Raw genomic sequence first — 24,183 nt, 5'->3', positions numbered from 1 at the left:
AATTAACTCTGCTACCACAGGCTTAAAATCCAAGGATGCGCCTCCCGAAACATAATACATGTATATAGCAGCCTACACGGGTAGCTTGTCGGTGCCTTTGACTTTGTCACTTCCACAGACAGCACTGGGCGGGGCTCGATGTACGCAAATGTGTAGGCTCTGATTCTTTTCTAGTATGTACAGTGTATACAGCAGTTTGAGACAATGTCTTACCTGTTCCGCGTGGGTGATATTAGGGCCAGAGTGATGAAATAATCCGATTTCACAAAACTACTCCTTGTCTGTGACCAGTATTATCTGGTATATTCTCTTAAGATTATTATTTATTTGATTGGTGCTTTTATGCTGTGCTCAAGGCTATTTCGCTTATACCACGGTGGCCAGTATTATGATGGAAGGAAACCGGACAGTGTACAGGGGAAAAACTATGTGAGGTAGTAAAGGCACGGTTTGTAACTTCAAAGTTTATATTATATGATAATGACGGAAAAAGGAAAAGGAGAATAGTGGCAGAGTTTTTATTGAGCTGTACCCATGATGTATACATGAACAGGCTAACGTATATGCTGAGTCTGTATTCTGTCCCTAACAGCTTGGTCAACCACATTTCTCACGTGGCCAAATGTCAGAAAGTACTGGGAAAACCGCTTAGAATTTCTGTATTTATTACAAAGCTTACTTCTAAATAAGCAATAGCCATGCACCTTATACTAATTATTCCATATGTATCGCTCAACACTTAACTGTCATAAGATAACAACACAGGTTTACTTATCTAGAAAGTTATCATCTAGAATGAAACCAAGCTTCGGCGCATCGTCCACTCTGAACTGTGGCAGTGGAATATATTACCCAAGCGTCCCACAGAACCACAGAAAATCTGATCTGATGTCTCTTATAACATATAGGGCTGAAAGATACACATAAAATAACGCAAGGAAAGCTGGATATTCCTCGTCCACAATCCATACGGATAAAAGATGAAATTAACAGAAACGGAAGATAGATGTGTATCATAATGCTACTTTGAAAATTTATGTATACATGTGTGGTCTATATGAACAATATGATACACAAGGTATATAATAGTACAGTGTTATACAATGTGTCTAACAACAATATCACACAATGTGCCAGTGAACAAAGCATTTTACTATGTTCCTCTGCAAATGTATCTGACAAATTGTATTTTTTAAACATGTTACACATTGTAGTTAGATATATAAAAAACATATAATAATATAGTAGCCTACACACTTGATACATGTATCACAAATACATCTGTAAACATGTCACAAAATACTTTTGTGGACATTATACATGTATCAAGAATGCATCTGTGCACACGTCACAAAATACTTTTGTGGACATTATACATGTACATGTATAACAAATGCATCTGTGAGCATGGTGTGATGAATTGTATCAGAGAACAATGTCACAAGCTGTAACAATATGTCACACCTCATGTTTGTCTGTTTCACATCTGCAATAATGCAAATACATATTTCAACACAACCTTTGTTTTCATAAAGAGGAATCTTTATGTGTAAATCTATTACTGGAATAAACTAAAAAGATTCCATGGACATTTACACCTAGTTACATGACTCACACATTTATCTTTGGGTTGTAACAAATGAGTCGGCTTGACCAGTTTATTGGCAGGAGAGGGGAAAACGTTACAAATGACCAGTAACATGTACCACGGTACATACATGTATATAATAATTTGTCTCTTATGCTATTTTCAATTACACTTTACTCTTCACATGGATTTAATGCCCAGTTTTCAATTCTGACCATTCAGCACCGACAAGCATGCGTATAAGAATAAATATAATACTGAAGAATTTGGTTACGTACATGATTTGAGTGGTTCATCAATAAACAAAGGCATAGGTATGGGAGAATATGAAGTGACTGAGCTATCATAAACAAACCAAAATACACAAGAAAATGTTTTGATATATTGTATACACAAATGTTCTTAACAATAAACAAATGATCATATGAACATTATGAGTAATTTATAGTACAACATTTACATTATTAAGTAACAACTTCAGTTGTTGAAGGTGTTTTTGACAACCAGTCCACTAGCATTCATTAAGCGCATATGGGAAAGCATTAGCTGGCTAGTGGCACACTACAAGCATGGATGTAGAGGAATTATATCCTGGCTTGTACTGGAACATTTATTACCAGGAAACCGTGCACTATTAGAAATCAAAAGTACTGTTATTCATAATATATGGAAGAGTTTTGAATTATTCCTCTATTGCTGTAGACATATTTAGTTTGATGGTACCAGACCACACGAGGAGTTCGAGGAAAACCTGGCTGTACAGGTGTATGTAATGTGTTTTACTCCATTTTCACCCGTCATCAATTATTGCACATGCACAGCCTTCTCTTCAGGAAACTGCAGGCATTAATGTAAACAATGTAACAGTTTGTAAATTGTATTGGTTCATCACCTGACAAATCAAAACACCAAGATTGGTGAAAAATCTTATGATGATACTAAAGACTTCATAATAAAACAGCGCAACACTAGCAACGATGTGCGAAAGTCAAATTCAGCATGTTACTTCTGGAAAATTCAACATCTGCGCTGTGGACAACAGAACATGGAGAAATGTGTTAAAGAAGCTAGAGTTTTATCAGTTTTTTAATGCCTTTGATTGTACAATGAATGCAAGTTGCAACATCCAATCAATTTGTTAAGATAGCTGGCTGCGGTTTTGAGGACATGTGATTGGCTATCTCCTGCATCCCAATGATCGACTTCATGTTATCGGTGGAATACTTTAAGGTCCGCAACCTCCAGATTTTCACATGAAGCTTGATTAATCTTTCATCAGAAGAACTAGAGTCAAATGTATCACTTTTACATACCAAAATTTAGGTAAAATACAATAACAACTATACATGTAACAGAACCTGGAAGCGCAGAGATGTCAATGGTATTACAGAAAACATCAATTATGTGAAGACTAGTGAAAAACAGCATGTATTAATGTTTCATTCTGACAAATCTGATTTGAAACCATCGGTTATCAAACACACAGCATGGAAGTGAATATGTGATGGGAAATATTGCTGTCACAAGAAGTCAATGCAAGCAGTGCACTCTTTGTTCTTTTCTGTAAGACCTCAATGTTTCTGTATTGTTCTTCTCGTAAAGCAAAATAGTTCACAAGCACTGCAGCATAATAAAAAGCTGTTGAAGACTGTGTTGGGGGCAAATGTTGAGCTAACATTCCAATTATAGCAGATCAATAAGTGTACCAGTCTGAAAAAGGTACCAGCTCACCATGACTTCATAATTAGCACCATGCAATATTCAAGTATTTCCTGTGTCTGAAAAAGTCTAGGAACTTCCTTTTAATTTCGCCATCAAGGTCATATTTTCTTTCTTCATCTGTTGGAAATCCTCTGTTATCTTCTCCAGATTGGCCAATATCTTCTTCTTGCCCTCTATCTCAATCTACAAAGGTTGAAAATGAAATGACTTACAATATTATAATTTTGTATTTGGAAGCTGAGTAACCTTCTGACAGAGTTTTATTCAGTTATTGTGTGACACTTAATGAGCTCATATACATCCATGTTGAGAAAAAATCCTGAGGTTAGTCAACATTCAGTTTGCTAATTCTGTTTCATGTTTCTCTACATTTTTTTTTAAAAGCACGTCTCGATAAAAATTTTAATGAATTTAAATAACTGCTCAGGCTAAAGTTTGTATATCCTCCCAACCCCGCCCCCCCCCCCCCCAACTCCAAAACACATTCTAGTCCAGTGTGTAGCATTTATCCCAGCGCAATGTACATGTACTATTATCTAAGAGTTTGCAGCAGATTTCATTCATCATTACGCGGAGTAGCAGACAACACAGACCTGATCCTCCAGCTCTCGAATCTCCCTCATGATTCCTCCTGTCTCCTCCACAGTGTCAATCAGCAGGTCACAGTTCTGAAACAGACATCATGTCCATATACAGTCACAGTATGCCATATACAGGCACAGTATGCCATATAGTCACAGTATGCCATTTACAGTCACAGTATGCCATATAGTCACAGTATGCCATATAGTCACAGTATGCCATATATAGTCACAGTATGCCATATATAGTCACAGTATGCCATATAGTCACAGCATGCCATATACAGTCACAGTATGCCATATACAGTCACAGTATGCCATATAGTCACAGTATGCCATATACAGTCACAGTATGCCATGTATAGTCACAGTATGCCATATATATTCACAGTATGCCATATATAGTCACAGTATGCCATATAGTCACAGTATGCCATATACAGTCACAGTATGCCATATATTCACAGTATGCCATATATAGTCACAGTATGCCATATATATATTCACAGTATGCCATATATATTCACAGTATGCCATATATAGTCACAGTATGCCATATAGTCACAGTATGCCATACACAGTCACAGTATGCCATATATATTCACAGTATGCCAACTAACATTAATGTATTCAAAGTGGAAGACTGCATTCAGTACACAGGACTTTCTTTCCCTTCAGGACAAATGACAGAATATATTTAACAAATATAACATGTTTACAGTTATGGAATGGAGTTAAAATTGGCTGTACCACATACAAAGATCACTAGGTTAACTCTACACTATCAAAAGATGTAAGGTCAGCCCAACTGTATAAGCCTGCTTGAAGTGACCTAGTGGCATGTCATCTTACCTAGCCAGCAATAGATGGATTTGAACAATCACCTTCAATTGCCTGATTGGTGGTCACGCCTCCAAATTACTGTCTGCTGTTGATTGACGGTTACACTTCCAAATTATTGTCTGCTGTTGATTGGTCAATTATAACGATCTTTTAGTCTTCACTTTGACAGCTTGGGTTTTAATGCTTCTTTCAAAATTATTTCCATCATACCATGCTGAATGCCATGTCTAAGACACCAGAAATGGTTCCCACCCCGTCACAGAATCCAGACAAAGGACCAACCAGTGCTTAGCTATTTCCTCTATTAACCACCAAGTTCCAAGCCAAGGAAGTACAAAAACAAATCTGAGGAATGACTAAACTTCGATTCAAAACCTGGGTTGTGAATCTTGAGTTTTGATCTTCAGTAGAGAAAGTGCTCTTTGTGAAGAAATACAGCAGCTTGATCCTTTCAAAATAATTTGAAAGTCCACCTTTTTATGTATTTATAATGTACAAGTACTACACATAGCTCTCCTGTTGAGAAGGGACGAGGAATAGACACTTTAGACTCTTTTTCTACTTTAATAACCAGAGGAAAAAATCACCTCATGTAATGCTGCCAAACACTTGTATGCCTTCTTCACAGCTTCATCCTTCTTCGCATCCTAGGGAAGGAAGAGAACAAATTTCATAAAGTTGATTACATCTTTGGAAATTTAACAGTTCCATTTCAGACTGCTGTTGTGTGTTTAACCAAAGTTTTCAGATGCACACCGTAAAACTTGTCAGCAACCTGCGGATGGTCGTGGGTTTCCCTGGGCTCTGCCCGGTTTTCACCCACCATAATGCTGGCCGCTGTCGTATAAGTGAAATATTCTTGAGTACGGCGTAAAACACCAATCAAATAAATAAATAAAATAAAACCTGTCTTTCTACTAATGTATAATAATGAGATATATTTCCCTCAAAGAAGCAAGTTATTTTTCAACCCAATTTGCCAGGCATTTATCTGTATTAAGCCCATACAAAACAAACACAAAATCACAAAAAATTGTAAGCCAATCTTTAGGATACTAATTTGACAATATCATGCATGAGTATGTTCCACATAAAATTTCTTTACCTTGCCAGATAAGCAAATGGGAGAGATATTAAAGGCGATTTGGAAACTGTATGAGCTCTTGGAGGGACCACTTCGACAGTGTTATAAACTTATGTAAAGCGGGTCACCCAGAGAGCAACTGCTACACTCAGAAAGCAACAAATATTTATTAAAGAATACATTGTATATTCATAACCCTTACCCTAAAGATGAGTTCGTCTGTCACGGTGAAAGTTCGATCCAGTTTCCCCGATAGCTGATTAATCTCCTTTTGTATTGCTTTTGTGTCAATTAGTACCTGAAGAGAAAATCATGTGACATACAGAGGCTAAAATCTCTATTCCAAACTTACATTACAATGCCTTCCAAATTGTTTTACAGTTTTTTTTATTATGAACACGCTTGCAATCTCATTGAGACACGTGTTTGTCTTTCATCTTTCACATATTGGTATATCAAAATATTGTAATTCACCTACCTTTTCAATTTCAGATTTCTGCTTCTTAATGTTTGACAATATTTCCATGATCTTTCTTGTATAAGCTGATCTGTTGACGTCTTTCGTCATTCTCTCATATTCTGACAGCTGAAACAGGAAAGTACTGGTCAGTCCTCACACAGAGGTCATAATGACCCTGGATATAGTCATTCCATTATCTTGTCCTCCTTGGCCAGCAAAATTACATCAGCAATATGCCTTGAATTTCCCACACACTCTCTTTTAAAGCATAGATGGCAGACATAAATGTCAGCAGATATCCTAACAAGGCAATTTCCAATGATAGTATAAAGGCTACAAATAGTTATCCTGAATTGTGAAGAATTGTGACAGCTATTTTCCCCTTCTTTCAACCAAATCTTGATACTAGCAGATGAATGTAAGTACAAAGAGTGTATTTCAGCAACCATGTATGTAACTGACTTTACTGAGGCACACTGCTGAAGAAAACGACTTCATAACCTTTAATCGAATCCTAAGCGTCCAATCTTACCAGCTGTTTGTGCAGTTCTTCCTTGCTTCTTGCCTCATCTGCTACAGCTTTCATCCTCTCCCGGAACTCCTTGATCTGTTCTAATTTCTGCTGGGCTTCAGACTGCGTATTGAAACACAGATATTTGTGAAAAAACAAAAAAAACTCTACTTGTATGATGTACGAAACAACCACAGATTAACACTTAGTACGGCATACCCTATTTCTTACAATTTTGGGGGCAGCTGGTCTGATTATTTTAGCCAATATGTATATATTATTCTAGCAGTATACTGAATTGCTTTTTTCTCGCATGGGTAGACCATCTAATGAACAACATAATCATATCTTTACTTTTCCAAAAGGCTGGTAAAGAAATGTAATATTCTACTTTCAACACTACTATATATTTGTGCCACAAATTAGAAAAATTAGGGTACAATGACACTTCATGACCTCTTCAGCGTAACATCAGGAGTCTTCACCCAGTACATGACATTCCCCTTGACTCAATGTTGAAGCCCAACCAGTGAAAACCGGATATGCGTCTGTCACCTCAATGGTCACTGTCCGACTGGTTGCAGCCAGTCTTAGCTTAGGGACCATTCATATTTATTCATATTTAGAATGTGTGGTACCATTTAAGTCTGACCCAACAAACTTTTGAACAAATGACCATGGCTGCTGATTCAACTGACCTGTTTCTGAGAGTTGATATCCTTGAGGTCTCTGTACTGCTGTAAGAGAGGAGCCCTGTGTTGTTCCCACTGGTTAGCTAGACTGACCAATCTCTGAGTGCTTGACTCCACCACAGACTGTAACATGGAAGAATATAGTTTCTATTCTGATATTTACAGTCAACCTTCGAACTTTTCCACACATAAAAGCACCACTTTCAATGCATTTTATACAACGAAATACATGCAGCTTTATACTAAACAGGAAACTATATTTTCTGAGTTGACATGACACTTGAAACAGTTTTCATACTTTGGATCATATATTGTAAATTTGAAAACCTCAAGGACTTATTTTTATGAATTAGAATAATATTTACAAAATGTGCTAAAATGGATGAACTTTAAAACATACCAAACCTTTTTTCCATTTCGTACCTGTAACTTGGCAATATTCTCTGCTGCATCAGGTAGCAAATCCATAGTGCGTTTTTTAACTATGAATGATTCCTCCTCAGAAGTGTTTTTGATCTCTTGCTGACGTATTTGATCCTCCATTTGCTGCATGTTTGTTCTGAATTTTTGGCAGTTTAATTCCAGTTTATCTAATTCATTGGTTACATTGTTAAGTTCATTGTTTAAGCGTTTGATTTCATCTTCACGTTTGGCCTTCAATTCCTGTATGAAACAAATAAAACAAGTAAATTATGCATGGATCAAGCTTGATCTAAGGGGTAAAAAAAAGTTATCTGCACACACAATTTTATTAAAATCAAACAATATCTGACTGGTTTTCCAACTTGACCAGAAAATTAATCTCCACATGCACAGGATTTTAACAAAATAGGACAATATTTTTGCACAGCTAGAAACCAAAGTTTAGAACAGACTCAAATTAATATTCATTGCCTTTATGGAAGCACAAAATAATAAAACTTTAAAGTTAAGCTATAACATCATTTTTATGAGAAACTTTTTTTAAACAACCTTTCAGCCTCCATGTCAAAAGAACTCCTTCTGTACAGCCTCTAAATCTACATCTCTAGAAGAAACAGACAAAATTTGTAAGACAAATCACTGATGATTGTGGGCTTACCTCTTCTGTATCTGCCCTGGGCGTCTCTCCACCACCTAACTGAGCAATGGCTTTATCATCCTGAAATAACAAAACAGGAGCTTAAACGCCTTTGTCTCAGGGCTCACTTACACAAAACTTCATAAATCAGTTTTACCATCGTTAATGTTGTCTGAAGCACACAGAGGCTTAAGGTGATGTCACTTAAGTTACGAAAGTCTGATTCACAAAATTTTTTGAAAGTGCGCACTTGAACAACTCTTACTTGTATTTTACGTTACGAAAGTACTCTAAATTGAGCTCTGCCTGTCTGATACAGGTCTACAGATAAATGCCTGCAGAACTGATTACATCACTTAAACATATTAAAGGTGAACTGCAAAGCCTTGAATCTATCAGAGCTGCTGTTTAAATGCCTCATCTGCAGTGGCAGCTTTCTTGTGAAGAAAAATCGCGGAGTTTTCAATTCATGTACATTCCTGCATTTGTGCTACATACATCGCTTATCTTTGTTATTTCATAGAACGTGGCAGTTTGGTTGCCAGCTTTGTGCACTGCCAAATGAATGACCCCAACTACATCACCATAATGGTCCAAATCAAGTGGAGACAGGCCCTGGGTTTTTGAAAATATTGTAGGTTGATCAGATTTGTGTAGTATACTTCTGGTCACCCACAACATAATGCACTGAAGTAAGAGCATTACTATCACATATCAAATTTCAGTGACAAATCTAAAACCTTTGCAATTCACATTTTACAGCATTTGTGAAACAGCAACTCACTTGTGCAAACTGTAACTTTTCTGTATGTGTGAATCGTGAGCCTTTTGTCCTGCTCGCCCCTGAACGTCCACTGAGGGAGTCCAGAAGCTGCTGCAGGTTCTGACTCTCACTGGCCGCCTCAGCTACGCGCGCTTTCTGTAGACTCTGCCTCAGTTGGTCTCCAACTCTCTTCATAATCTTCTGCTTCTTCTTTAGCCTATAGCCCTGGGGAGAAAGCAATAAATCTATGGTGAAACATGCGATAAATCCGATAAAATGCATTTGAAACTTTGAATTCTATGGTTGACCATTTTGGGACAAGTGTCAATACAACATCTTTTTGCCAACGCACAGACTACTAGATTTCATCATTCAAAATAAATTTTGTCCATGACTAGTCGATTTTTCTCTTGATTTAAGAAAGGCGTTTGAGGTTTGCTTGGAACACGGGATAATATTCTACTGGTCAACTCTAAGTTTCAGCACCAAAAATAATAATTTGTGACATTTATTTGCCACTAAAAATGCACTTTTGTGGGCAAATTTTATGTAGGGTATATGTACATCTAGATCCTTGAATGCATTCCCTAATGGACCATGCAATGAACTATATCAGACGGAAAATAAGGAAGTAATGTCACGCATACCCTAAACATAAATTAAGCTATTTTCTGGGAGAGTGTTTAATGGTCTTCATCTGATATATACATGTACTTTTGGTGTTTTATTTACCCTGAAAATCCATATTTGTGGAAGGTGTGTGACCAGGTACATGTACAAAGGCCACCTACATGGCCCTGTGCACATCAAACTGTCACTGGCACTAAGTCTCCCCGAACTGATAAGGCGAGAGAAGAATTCTCCCCGAGATTCTCAGTCTGAGGATGTGAATGAACCAACAGCTCATGCTCAACTTAAAAACTAGAATCTTAAACCAGATGACAACAACTTGACATCTGTAGACCACTTGATCGGTGTAGACCATCAACAATACGACAGAAATGTAGTGTACCTAGCTGAGCAGATCAGTGTTTATGTAGAACGTTTTGAAGTGTAAACTATAGCTCTGCGCTTTCCAAATGCTGAAACGTTACTGGGTCTTGATATGTTTTTAACAGTGTAGGAGTTAAATTGGAAGATGACTGGGTCAATAAGGTCTATCCACAGAGTTATTCCCCTTTACATACCTCTTCTGTGAGGCCTGACGCAAGACCTGATCGGTTCCACTCTGTTTCCCACTCTTGCTGAGCTGACACACAGCGCCCATTGTGTTCTAACACAGACGAAGACACATCACTGTGCTTCAGGGGAAGATTGGTCACAAATGGAAGAAAGTTGTCAAAATACCGCTTGGTTCCTGTGATAAAACACAGATGACAACATTTCAATTTCATCTTAATAAGTTTTAAAGTCTATATCATATGAAGTACTTAAAACTACACAGAAAGTAAAAAAGATAAAGCACTAGGCATGAATACATATCAAGTCTATTAAAGTTTATAGTTATTATACACCTTCCACATTTGCCTATCTTTTAATGTTGTGGCGATTGTGTTGCACGTATTTCGTACTGCACTTCACCATTAGCAATGTTCACATTGCACGCCGGCATTAGCAACATCATGTTACCATGATGCATTCACTGAAGCATGTAACTATCTGGGGTCATGCAACCTGTTTACGTCAACAGGTATTCATTCAATAACCTATAAATATTTGAGACATTTTTTACACCCACTCAACATTGATTCATTTATAAATGAATAAAGATTTTGGGTTTAACATTGTACTTTACAAGTTTTCAGTCATATGATGACAAGGTTTTCACTAGGTGTGTGCGTATATACTGTGAAGTATCACGATGAAGACACCAGACAAGACACCCCACCCAGTCGCATTATAATGACAATGAGCCAACCAGTCCTGCTGAGCACAAAGCGAGGCAGCAGCAAGTACCATTTTCCAAGTCTTTGGGGTGACCCAACCCAAAATTCATTTGTATATTAGCAGTTTAATGTGGACGCAATAAACCCTCACTAGCCGACAAATGTTGTCATTTAGGTGTAATTCTACTCATAAAATAAAAGGCACAAACCTTTAGGTATTTTTTTACTAATATTCGTCACATCTTGTGGAACAGTCAATAGCCAGGAATGGAACTGTTGAAATGAACCTTCATCCTGAAAGAACAACAATGCATTTTATTAATGTATGCCGACAGGTTCCTCTCTTACAAATCTGTTTTATTTTACAGTACTCAGATATTCAAGTATGAGTAAGTACATTTGTAATAAAATAAAAAAAACTTGTATGTTTAACAGAATAATTATCCTGCATAAAGAGCACTTCTCATTATTTAATGTTAAGCCTTGATCCCAATGATGGACATGGGTGCCTTTCTAAAATGGAATTCTATAATGAACAATTCTGACATGTTTCTTTGTTAATGAGAAATTATTTAATAGTCTGGACAGATTTCAGAATTCTACACTTGTTCACACAAATTTACTTCTGCGTATTTACCAGATGTTGACAGTTATCTTATGAAGAACAAGCGGAGAATTCACAGGTAATCACATTTTAAGCACGCACCATGTTTCACAAGTTAATACAAATAGTCTGCAAGGTATTGTGGAGTGAGTTTTTCCTACCTCCTGACACCAGCTAGGTGGACTGCCCCTCCAGCTGACACCCCTCTCTCGTAAGCAGGCTGGTCCCCACGGAGAATGCAAACGTTTGGACACCTCTGCTGAGATCGCTCTCTGAAGTAGTGCAGATGAACCTGAACACAAATTATAAGCTTCACATTAATTTATAGTCTAGTGTGATAGTAATTATGAAGCATTTAACATGTTTAATAATCTCATTCCACAAAGAATATTATTATGGTAGCTAAATACATAACATGATGTCTTGGGCAAAGTTGTACTTACAATCTATTTTCAACACATTCAAGTTGCATTTTCTACTGATCTTTTTCTACTTTTGACAAAAAATGTCTGCACATCACACTTATATCTTTTCCAAAATGTGCGCAAATAGTGTACTCAGTCAAAGTGTATACTAAGCATGATAAAATATGACATGCTGGAGAAATAATGGCAAAGGATTATGGGTGAGTGTCAATACAGAAAGTGCTTACATTTGATTGTAGTTCATATTTTAACAACAGTCTCACATAAACAGTCACTTAAGCTGCTTCATGTGTATGTACCATCTCACCTAATATTTCTTCTCCTCCTTCCTCAGATTCTTTTGGTAATTTTTCCACCAGGAACATCAACACTTTTCGAATATCAGTCTCGTTTGAGTAGAGAAAAGTTTGGTAGCCAATCTCTCCCCGATACCCTAAATCCTTCAAGACATCAAATTAAAGATCACAGACATTATCACAGCTATTCAAAAGACTGGCACATTGCCAAAAATCCTCACGTAACAGCTTGTAGTATAATAATTACACAGTAACATGAACGTATATTTGAGTACTGTAGAGTGTAAACAACATAAATCTTTCTACACGTGTGTATGGCTGGATATTTTGAAATATTTGGACAGAATTTTTCTTTGCAGAATTTTACTTCTAACCAGTATGTTTTTTTTTATGTATACCTCTGCTGCTAGAAATTTTAAACCTCTCCCAGTGTTGATGCATGATGTCTTTAGTTTATCTTATAACAGTATAAATATCTCACCGTCAATGCATTGGCGAGACTGGTTCCGACGCGGAACTTAGCAGACATGCCACCGGGGAGCGTTGTAGAGAGTTCTGAGTCATTGTTGATAATTCTCAAACAACGAGCCACAGCTTCAACAATCATCTCTGTGGAGAAACCTCGCAGCGACTGAATCTCATCATCTAACTCACTGGAAACAACAGAAGCCATGTTTACTCCAACATTGTTGTCGTAACTTATCTAACACTACTGACATTAGAATATGTATCAAATTATCTCCCCTTCCATTTTTTTTTTTAAAGGAATGGGGTAAAGCTTGCCCTCAATGACATCGGCTTTTTTCATTTACCGAGACTACCATCCTAAGTACTGTATTTATTTATTTATTTGATTGGTGTTTTATGCTTTACTCAAGAATATTTCACCTATACGATGCTGTCCAGCATTTGGTGGCAGGAAACCCATCACCATCCACATGTGGATGCCAGACATTGCCGCCTACGGCTGCAGTGGAAGCCGGCATGAGAAGGGCTTGAACTCACAGTGACTGCTTTGGTGAGAGGGCCTATATGCTGTAAACCATGCAAATATTTCTATACATGTGAGTATATGACTGGATATTTTGGAATATTTAGACAGAATTTTACTTGTAACCAGGATGTTATTTTTTTCTCATATACGCCTCAGATAATAGACAGCTTAAATCTGTCCCAATGTAAAGCGCTGTTTGTGCATGCTGAAGCCGAACAATGATTTGATATGATAATTTAATAATGCAGAGGTCAGCGTGCACTAGCAAGGCTTGGGCAGGATGTAGCACAGCGTGGCATAAATACTGGGAAAAAAACAACCAGACATAGTACCGGCTCTCGCCCTTTTGCAGCCAGTAGGTATCATTGGCATGCCACGACGTACGGTACTTAGCATCGATGTTTGGTGTCACAATATTCGCCAAGTCCTACTTAATGTAAATGGTAATGCCTGCGGTGTTCATGGATATGCATTGTGTGCGTGTTCAGAACGGGCTTTACTGTTGTTTTCAATAGAACAGTCACTTACCAACCAACTCCTCGCAAGGAGTGAACGATTATTTTGTCCACCTCCTCCATTTTGTCTGGGACAGATCATGTGATCAAAGTTCAACGGAAGTACTCGTTCGTGAGTTCTCGGCAGTTTCCGTCGTGTAATCCATCCAATAAGTAGGCTCGTTGTCAGCTGCGAACTGTTTACTGTATCCGTGCAACCAGCAAGGAAAATGTCGGAATCGCTCAGACGACTCGTGAATATTGGTTCTTTTAGAATCTTACAAGACAAGCTTGACAGATGGTATGATGACTATAATGTAAGTTAGCCGTGTCTCCTGTGATTTTTGCATTATTGCACCATACATAATGAAAAGAATATTTGTTAACAATCACCACATCGCGGATATGTTGAGCCACAGTGTTTGTAGCGTTAACTTTCAGTGCATTGACAAGGAAACGAATTCCGAGACAAATATGGACAGGTTTTGATGGCTTTCATTTCGTCAGCAAATGTATGTAGCTAATATTGCATGCGTGCAGTACAATATTGTTCTTATCATATTGACAACAAGTTTTCAAAGATAAGTGAAGCGTTTCTCATAGTCAGGTTAGTTAGGATGAAAGCCTAGTCCGGGTCCCACGTGCGATATCGCCGAGTTGCCCGGGCGCTGAGGGGACTGCCCCAGGCGGGACAGGCGGCGCGTCAAGCCTCAACATGCTGCCCCGTTACAGTTATTTCAGCGTTCTCAGGTATCGGAAAAATGCCAGGGACAGAGACCGCACATTTCCTTTGACAGGTTACAGCATGCACCATGAAAAAGGACAAATAACAATTTGTGTTACCATTACGCATTGTTTTCCTTGTGTAAATTTTATTTAGTCAAAAAAGAAACACGGATTTCATAATTTTATGTCACACTGGTTAGGAATCACAAATTGACATCTGTCTTAGATTAACAAAAGTGGAAATGATTGTTCAAATTTAAAGCATGTATAGTCAGTTTATTGTAGCTTTAAACATTTTGGAAAGGTGCCAAAAATAGATACTTTCTTACAGTATTTATTGGCATTTATCTCTGTATAACAGGCTCACACACATATATTGTTCATTTTGAACTATGACCTGCCCTTTGAGAGGGTTAGGTAATACTTGGGGCATTAAACCTGTCATTTGACCAAAGAATGTCAGTGGTCTATCTCTAGCAACCTGGTATTATGACATATGGTATATCCCTTAATTAATTGATAAGTGTTTCCATAAAGGTATAAATTTTGTTGACCTCAAATCATATTACACTAGAATGCCAAATTTCATGTTTCTGAATATTTCAGAAGCATTCAAATAAGCCTGTTAATATTGCCATCAATCATACTTGACACATATATTCCAATGTGTACACATTCTGATCATGTTCCCTAAAGCTCACATTAGTTCTTCATCTAGCCTTATGAATTAAGTAGGCCTGAATAACTTTTGTCGAAAGTTTCTAATATTGTAAACAGTATAAATTAAAGTTATCAAGATCGAAATTTAAGGCATTATGTGAACAGCAAAATTGGCGTATTAAAATGTACATGCATGAAGGAAACTTCTAATCTCCTCAAATCTAGGAACCTGCACATACATGTACATATACCTCTAAATATTCATAATTTTTACTCAGTATTGTTAAGTCATTTTCATACATTCTCTTCATGTTTGCCTTTTAGACTATTCATCATGAGTGAAAATTATGTCGTCAGTTTATTGATATGCACTCTGTATAAAAGCATGAATTTTAAATGCTCCACCACACACACTTGGAATTGATATTGTGTGATTATTGGTGATGTTTCAGATCAACACCTGTGACCAGAATGTTGCGGCATGCTGTGAGATAGTGGAACTGAACTCTAAAGTTCAGGGTCAGCTGTTTAAAATACTCAGTCTGACAGCCTCTGAGGGTAGGTTTGCTCTGACAGGTCACGCCCAAACCTGTCAGGGGTAATAACTTTTGGGCTTTGCTGTGCAAACATTGGCAACTTGTAATTAAATACCCTTACTACTTTTCTACTAGTGTTAATGTTGCATTGCATTGTACCTTTGCAAAAGCTTGTTTGTCTCGGTTACTTACTTGTGCAACCAAGTACATGTTTGTCACAACCTTGCAGCACACCACTGTATAACTGCCTGGTCCTTGTTTTTGTAGTGAATGAAGTTAGAATATTGAAAGTCTGTGGTGTTAATATACACTAGCTGAGAGTACATGTACACTGTAGAACTTTCTATAATTCAACTCAATCTTTAGTAGAAAACCAGAACACACTGTGTGGTTACCAAACTGGTGTCTTTATATAAAAGTGCATGAAAGATGTCATTCTTATGGGCTCATCTTGTTTGATCTCTGCATGGTGGAATTGGTGTGCTAGCCAGAAGTCCCAAATTCCTCTTGAAATAATACAAATATAAATTATACTAATATAAAAATTATTATTGTAGATGTTTAATTCGGTTCGTGCATATCCATTACTATTCAGTTACATTGTACATGTACTTATGTTCACAATTGTTTTATAAGGTTTCAGAAATTGTAATGATTATATTAATTAATGATAATACTGTTACTTTATCCACTTTCTAAATGACATCTGTACCTATCTGATTTACCCTAATTCCTCGACCTTTTCATCCACCACAGTATTTTGAAACCTTCTGATAGAACCATCGTGGAGTGCTGAGAAATAAGTTTTATGAAGTTTGCATGTTTGGTGTCACAAACAAAAAACAAAGCATTTACAGGCATCATTTTCATAACAATTGTATGCATAATTCCACTGAAAAAAGTGATTTAGAGGTCGAAAAGGATAAAGATTTACAGCATATGAGATTTATATATTCTTTTCTTAGAGCTTGAGGATGCTAGATTTTGGTCTGTGTAGTTGTTCAGTTAAAGTGATTGTACTTATATATTTGAATAGTGACAACTAGTATAAAGCAGAGTGGTGGACATTTAAATTGGTGACTGCTTCTGTATGTAAACACAGTCAAATGATGAAATGGCAAATAATCCAGTTCTCAGAATATAGTTTTAGTTGTTTACTTGTTTAAAGAAATCCCCACAAAACAAAATTTGACATTACTCGGAAAAAAGATTTATGATGTACATCAGCATTATTTGGCATAGATGAAGTATAAATGTAACACCACAAACTCTCTTTACATTTAGATAATGGCATTTTCGGAAGTAATTGTGTCACAGTAATGGCTAAATGTATGTATAGATATGAGTCTATTGCAAAAAATAATACAGTTATTAACATATGATGACCTATTTTCTAGGTGGTACCTACGCTGGGGCTGATATCATAAAGTACCGACTGTTGCCATGGCTGGGACAGAACTTTTTCACCTCTGGCAGCAGTTACAGCAGCGATTCCCTGGCAGAGACGGCTGCCAAGAATCGCGAGCTGGATCAGCTGCAGGAAATGTATGAGAACTCATTACAGCGTGTGGAGGAGGAGCTTAAGCTAGCGAGGGCAGAGGTGGAGGATCTGAAAGATGAGTGAGTATAACTGGTTAATATGAGCTCTGCCAAATGATACAAAGGGAGACAAATCTTGTAATGCAGCAAATGGCTATGAGACAACAGTGTCATATACAGACACTTTGAAGGTGTGTAGGGCAGTCTGTGTGGGTTAAATCCTAGCCTTCCACAGAGAATTTGTAGAATATCTTGCAGTCCTATTGTTTGTGGGGCCTTGATGACAAAAAGCAGTCTACCTGGTGTGGCTGGCTTGGTAATCTAGCATTCATTAAAGACAACTTGTCTTCCATCTGTGTGACGTGCATGGCTGTTTATCACATGTTTTGAAGGTTTAGGAGCCACTTTCGAGAGGTCGGTTTACTTTAGGCAATTTGGTTATCGAATCCTCATGTCTGATATTGTCACTCGGTTAGAATGTGACAGGGTTTGCAACACTTATTCATAGAATCTCAATGTTTTATCACCTTCAGTGTACTGAAAAAGGCCGTTTTACCTTTTCAAAGAGTTGTTGAAAGCCTTACTATTTTGCTTCTTCTGGGTCACAATTCTCAACTGATCATTTTCATGCTAGCATTCAGCCCTCGGCATGAATGAAAAGCACATTGTCCAAAAGGGAGATAACTGCTACAAGTACATCTAGGCATAGAAAATACAATATGTAAATCTGGTTTTACAAAGTATGCATTATCAGATTTTAGACTGAACAGCCACATAGTATATCTTGAAGTACAAGGAGATGAGACTCATGACTGTATCTTGTGAGAAATGCTTTACTCCTATATTATATATATATTGTCCATAGATGTACATGTATGAGCATGATGATAATTTGTAATTCTTGCTCATACCTACTTTATATAATATTCATTTTTTTCTCTTTCACAGGTTAGCTGATGCCAATGATGAACTGATCAAGCTGCGTGCATTGACTGGCAGGGTCGACACTTACAAGTCACAAATCCGCAGCTTGAAGGATGACCTCTTGGTTAATTCCTTTTCCTCCTCCAAGCTGAGCCGAGACAAGTATGCCTATTCTCATTGGTTTTGTGTATATCCCAAATTTCTGTGTTATTAACTTAAAAGAAAAGGCAACATATATAAGCAAACTTTATTTATAATAAACAAAGGGTGGAAACAGACCTAAATGACCACAGCCACTTTTTTAAATGTTTGGTAACTCTATAAATCAACTTTTAGTCTGGAGGTCTTATGAGACTATGGAACATGCCATATAACAGAAAACAGAAACATGATGCAGGGAAACTTGTACCATACATTCATTCAGTTTATAGGGCAAAAATGCAAAACATGGATTACATGACCTCAGAGCAGAAACACTTGTTATCTTGGGTTATCTTAACATTGCGACATATTTGATTTTCTTGATGCAAGCGATTTTGATTACTTTGATCTAGGATATCTCAATGGATTATAGAACATCAGGAGAATGAAATGATACAGTTTTTAAACTTGGATGACATATATATTTATATATATAAATTTGGTCTGGGTGTTTTCTTTTCTTTTAAATACTGAACATGTACATTCACCTTTTGACAGTTGCATGTACATTTCATGAATCCTTTAATTTCTGTATTAATTCCACTGTTTTTCTTTCCCTTGTTTGACAGCTCGTACCATTACGCCTCACGCTCCTCATCTGTACTCTCATTGGATGATCCTGTACAGAGAGTTCGTCAGCATAACCTTATCTCCCGTTTCAACGACATGTTTGCTCAGGACCGGCTGGATGCCATGGATACCCTGAGGCGGTACTCAGATGATCATGAGAACAACCAAAGAATTCTCTTCTCTGCAATTTATGTAAGCAATTCTACTTGTTCCTGTGTATGTCATCATTATTTGTGTACAAATTCAGTGCTACCTAATTCTTCAACCTTTTCACATATGAAAGAACAACTTTCAGTGCAGTTTATGCACATTTTTAATTTGATTTTAGAGACGAAACTACATCGGTTGGATTGGCCAGTTTCCAGGTTTCACAAAAAGCATAATTTTTGTCGGTTAACATAGAATAATTCCTTCACACTATGCTTAAATAAACACGTTGCAAACATGCGAAAAGGTTGAAGAATTAGAGTAACGTCCTGTGCATTCTGTACAAGATATGCGGTAGAAAAGAATTGGGTAGAAATTCCGAAAACAAAAGAATGCTTACTTTATGGATACCCATTTTGCTGTATTTGCCTGGAGAATTCCTTTAGAGTCGTATTTCTGTCAAGCAGGATATTTACATATGAACATATGGGTCACTTTTATTCCATAGGAGGCATTCAGCGTGGCAAAGCTTGCATTCCGTCAGTTTAAGATGAAGGTGCGAGCTAACTTAGCAGCCACTCACATAGGGCCTGAGACCCTGGAGGAAGCCGTACAAGACTACATAAACCGTAACACTGACCTCTACGACCTTCCAGGAATGGTCTCGGTAAGTCTGCTCGCCTTCAAACTCTCTTCATTGTAAGACAGTATTTCTGAAACAATGTTGGTGACAAAATTTGGAACAACATATTAAACTTGCGCAATAAGCAGGTCACTTAATTTACTTTTAAGCAGAAGGCGTTGCCATAAGACATCATGGAGACTATGTTTTTCAACTCTTGATGATAGCAATAAACAGCTATCAAAAAATGTTTAATTATTTTAAATAATTATTGTCCTCTGCGGTGTACAGGATGTGATTCGCAGCCTCAACCGTAACATCAAGATCTTCTTGCCACTGGACACAAGCTTTGCTATCATCCAGCCATACATCCGTGAGGCGTGTAAGCTGGCCTGGCAGATGAGTGCCCTGGCTCACCCATTAGACATCAAGGTTGCCTCTGATGCAGAACTCTATGATGATATGAGGTAAGTTTGTCTGTCCAGTACACAATTTCAAAATGTTGAAAACGGTAAAAAAAAAAAAAAAATTTTGAGGTTGCTCGCTCTTATTGGTATGAGAGCATCAGGTTAGTTAGGCACATTTGCTGGGTGACTGGTAGTCGTTTCCCCTCAGAGCTCCAGTTTCCTCAACCCAGAAATCTGACTGCTATCATTAACATGAGTTACCCTAATTCTTCCATCTTTTCAACTGCCTCTGCAACCAATATTTTGAAACATTCTGGGAGAACTATGGGGTGTAGAGAAATAATTTGCACAGTTTTGTGAAGCTTCCATCTTTAGTGATGCAAACAAATCACTTTTAGTGTCATTTTCGTAATAATTGTATGCCTAAGTCCCACTGAAAAAGGTGCTGGAGTGGTTGAAAAGGTTGAAGATTTACACTGTCAGGAGTATGGTGTGTAGCGCCAATGAAGTCAGTAAATAAATATTTTCCATAGAAATTGTCTGTAGAGATTGCCCTGTTATCTTTTAGTTTAATGAACTTAATGTATTTTTTTTATTTGATTGTTGTTTAGTGCCACACACAAAACTTAAGATCATTGAAATTAGATGTATCACAAGACATATACATGAAAGATGACTTAAGTTTGTTGAATTGCTTAATACCGTCACTAAACTAAATATTTCAAGCAATAAATGTTTTAGATAATATTACTTATTATATATATCCACCCATGTTAAAATGCTATCATTAACTTGAGTTACCCTAACATTATATATATCCACCCATGTTAAAATGCTATCATTAACTTGAGTTACCCTAATATATATCCACCCATGTTAAAATGCTATCATTAACATGAGTTACCCTAACATTATATATATCCACCCATGTTAAAATGCTATCATTAACTTGAGTTACCCTAATATATATCCACCCATGTTAAAGTGCTATCATTAACATGAGTTACCCTAACATTATATATATCCACCCATGTTAAAATGCTATCATTAACTTGAGTTACCCTAATATATATCCACCCATGTTAAAATGCTATCATTAACATGAGTTACCCTAACGTTATATATATCCACCCATGTTAAAATGCACTGATTAGCCCTCACATGCCGTAAAGCAACATCACTGCACAAAGTCCATTCATTCTACATGGATCTTTACAGATTAAAATCACCCTGCCTACAAATACATTTAAATATAACCTGACTAATCATGGCTGTGCTGTATATGTTACATGTGTTGTATGTTATCCAGCTACCGTCGCAGCTACGACTCTGAGTACACTGCCCCACTGGTGAACCATCATGTCTGGCCGTGCCTGGTCCAGGGGAGTAAAGTTCTGATGAAGGGAGAGGCTGTCACCCGCAGGGGAGCCTCGTTGGTAAGCTCTAGGACACAGGTGTCCTGCAAATTGTCACCAGCACTAGTAATCACACTTTTGAGTTATTATGCTAATGGAAGCACTTTAATTGTGCTTCAGAGGACTCAATGGCTGAGAGGTTGGCATGCTAGCACAGCACCATACCCAGGAGCCTCTCACCAATGTGATTGTTGGCTCCCTCTTTGGTGAGAATTTTTGATAGCAACCTGCAGATGGTCATGGGTTTCTCCAAGGTTCTGCCTGGTTTCTTTCCGGCATAATGCTAACCACTTGTTTTAATTAAAATTTTCTTGAAGGACGTGAAACACCAATCAAAAAAATAATTAAATTATGTGTGCGTAAGGCTCTAAATGCATTAACACGTTCCTCATAAAAATGAGGTATATACACTCTGTAGAAGTTTCTAAAGGAAAGTCATGGTGCTGTTTTGGGTGTTGTATTTCAAGTTGCCACAAGTGTGAAACAATAATGGCATTTCAAAAGTCAAGGGCCTCCGTGGCTCAGTCGGTTAGCGCGCTAGCGCAGCGTAATGACCCAGGAGCCTCTCACCAATGCGGTCGCTATGAGTTCAAGTCCAGCTCATGCTGGCTTCCTCTCTGGCCGTAAGTGGGAAGGTCTGCCAGCAACCTGCGGATGGTCGTGGGTTTCCACCGGGCTGTGTCCGGTTTCCACCCACCATAATGCTGGCCGCCGTCGTATAAGTGAAATATTCTTGAGTACGGCGTAAAACACCGATCAAAAAAAAAAAAAAAATAAATTCAAAAGTCAAAATCAAACCAGTGCACAAATCAGATCTATATGGCCTCTGTGAATTCAAAGGCGACAGTGTGGTTATTATTGATCAAGCACGTTGTGGGCATGTATTTTTTGGTAAGAAATTTTATTTTCATGAATTTGCTGTATGGTAATTGCTGTCATTTTTATGTGTCTGTACAGGGATCCTCCAGACGCCCCCGTAGCCCCACCTCCTTCGACAGCCCATCCCGCAGCCGCTCCATGAGTCGCGGACGCTCCGCCAGCCCTTCTGCACGCAGTCGCTCTTTGAGTCCACGCAGATCCACCAGCCCTTTCCGACGATAAACCACTTCCGGCTTTCAAACACATGAACAATGTGAAGAATTGAAAAATGAAATTCTTTTCTATGCACTGCTTTGTATTAATTCTGTTTTTTAGTGATATAGTTATTTTACTGCTGACTAAATTGGTAAGTACATGTGAACTCTACTTCTTCTTTTACTTATCCGGTGGTCTCATCAACAACCCGTTAAGCTTCTGTTCTTCATACTCAAGACTTCAGTTTACAATTTTAGGGAAACTTACTAACTAATAATTGTAATATTTTTGTTTTTATATCTGTGATAGTAGAAAATATATTCTACGGGATTCTTAGACAAGTTAATTAAATGCATTAATTTTCCTGCAAAACAGCACACGTTTGCGATGATTTGAATAGAGAGTCTCTTCAAACATTCCCAATGTGTTTTTCGTTATTTTTGGAGATGTTTTGTAACGAGATGATCTGACTTTGTCAGTTTAAATTTAAAAACTGACGGAGAAAGGACAAATACAACAGATCTATCATTATATATCTAAGGTGTATTGGACCAAGACCAAATGTTCCAAACCATGTACATCACATAAGTATTCTTCCCTTTTATCAAATTTTTTGCAGTATTAAGAAATTTTTTTTTTCATTTTGTTGAGTGATTGTTTCTGCAGCATTTACATATGTCGGTGATATGTACGTACTTATTAACCTAATCTTTTAAACCATATTACAAGTTGGTGAAGAAAAAACAACAGAAACATGTATGTGTTTTATATAAAAAAAATTCAAAACTTATATACTTTATGTAAGCATTACAAATATAAATAGATTGGTTTTATTTATGTATGTAAGATTTATGTATTCGTAGGAGACTTGATTTGTCGTTAGAACAACATTTGTATACTCCCTGAAGAAAATAAAACCGATAGTGTTTCCCATTTAGGTCTCCGTCCTTTATTTAGGCGAACATATGGCTACTTTATTGCCGAAGTGGCATTAAGACATAGTCATTCTCTCGTTCATTCTCTCTTTCATTCTCTTATTAAGTGCATTACTTCAGGAAAAGATAACGAAAAGAGAGTTTGTCTACACTATTAACGTACAATATCTGATTCTGGAGTCACGTCCCGGGCCCAGGTTCACGAAGCGGCGTACGAAATTTTTGTATTGTACATTTGTCGTATGATATTTTGTACTTCACCATTACCGTACCATTTTCCTACATGCGCGATTATCGTACGACATCTTTGTGAAACTGGGCCCTGGTTCCTCCTTTTGAGGGGTTTTTTTGGTCAGGGTTCCTCAGCGTGCAGTGTCAACACCTGATTCTGACATTTTCTTCCTTGTTCAACGAACTCCCCTCA

The 24,183-nt window shown here is 37.4% G+C and overlaps 2 protein-coding genes across 2 annotated transcripts; one reads left to right on the top strand and one right to left on the bottom strand.

Annotated features, from left to right (window-relative positions):
- Window positions 1-510: 510 nt before the first annotated feature.
- LOC135472476 (coiled-coil domain-containing protein 22 homolog) lies at window positions 511-14,087 on the bottom strand. Its single transcript, XM_064751995.1, has 16 exons — window positions 14,038-14,087; window positions 12,997-13,168; window positions 12,527-12,659; window positions 11,956-12,086; window positions 11,400-11,484; window positions 10,492-10,661; window positions 9,326-9,529; window positions 8,563-8,622; window positions 7,905-8,144; window positions 7,488-7,604; window positions 6,811-6,912; window positions 6,297-6,404; window positions 6,021-6,116; window positions 5,322-5,381; window positions 3,904-3,978; window positions 511-3,493 (listed from the first exon to the last, which is right to left on the bottom strand). The coding sequence occupies exons 1-16, from the start codon at window positions 14,085-14,087 to the stop codon at window positions 3,377-3,379; spliced, it is 1,920 nt and encodes a 639-aa protein (XP_064608065.1). The 3' UTR covers window positions 511-3,376.
- A 121-nt stretch (window positions 14,088-14,208) lies between these two features.
- On the top strand, window positions 14,209-23,751 carry LOC135473134 (mitochondria-eating protein-like). Its single transcript, XM_064752965.1, has 9 exons — window positions 14,209-14,320; window positions 15,842-15,947; window positions 17,323-17,545; window positions 18,413-18,550; window positions 19,159-19,351; window positions 19,815-19,973; window positions 20,220-20,395; window positions 21,645-21,771; window positions 22,708-23,751. The coding sequence occupies exons 1-9, from the start codon at window positions 14,234-14,236 to the stop codon at window positions 22,849-22,851; spliced, it is 1,353 nt and encodes a 450-aa protein (XP_064609035.1). The 5' UTR covers window positions 14,209-14,233; the 3' UTR covers window positions 22,852-23,751.
- Window positions 23,752-24,183: the final 432 nt, after the last annotated feature.

Source organism: Liolophura sinensis, chromosome 8 (assembly GCF_032854445.1).
Source record: "Liolophura sinensis isolate JHLJ2023 chromosome 8, CUHK_Ljap_v2, whole genome shotgun sequence".
In the NCBI taxonomy this organism is placed as follows: domain Eukaryota; kingdom Metazoa; phylum Mollusca; class Polyplacophora; order Chitonida; family Chitonidae; genus Liolophura; species Liolophura sinensis.
Note: the sequence above shows the minus strand (reverse complement) of the source record. Positions and strands in the feature narration are given on the sequence as shown.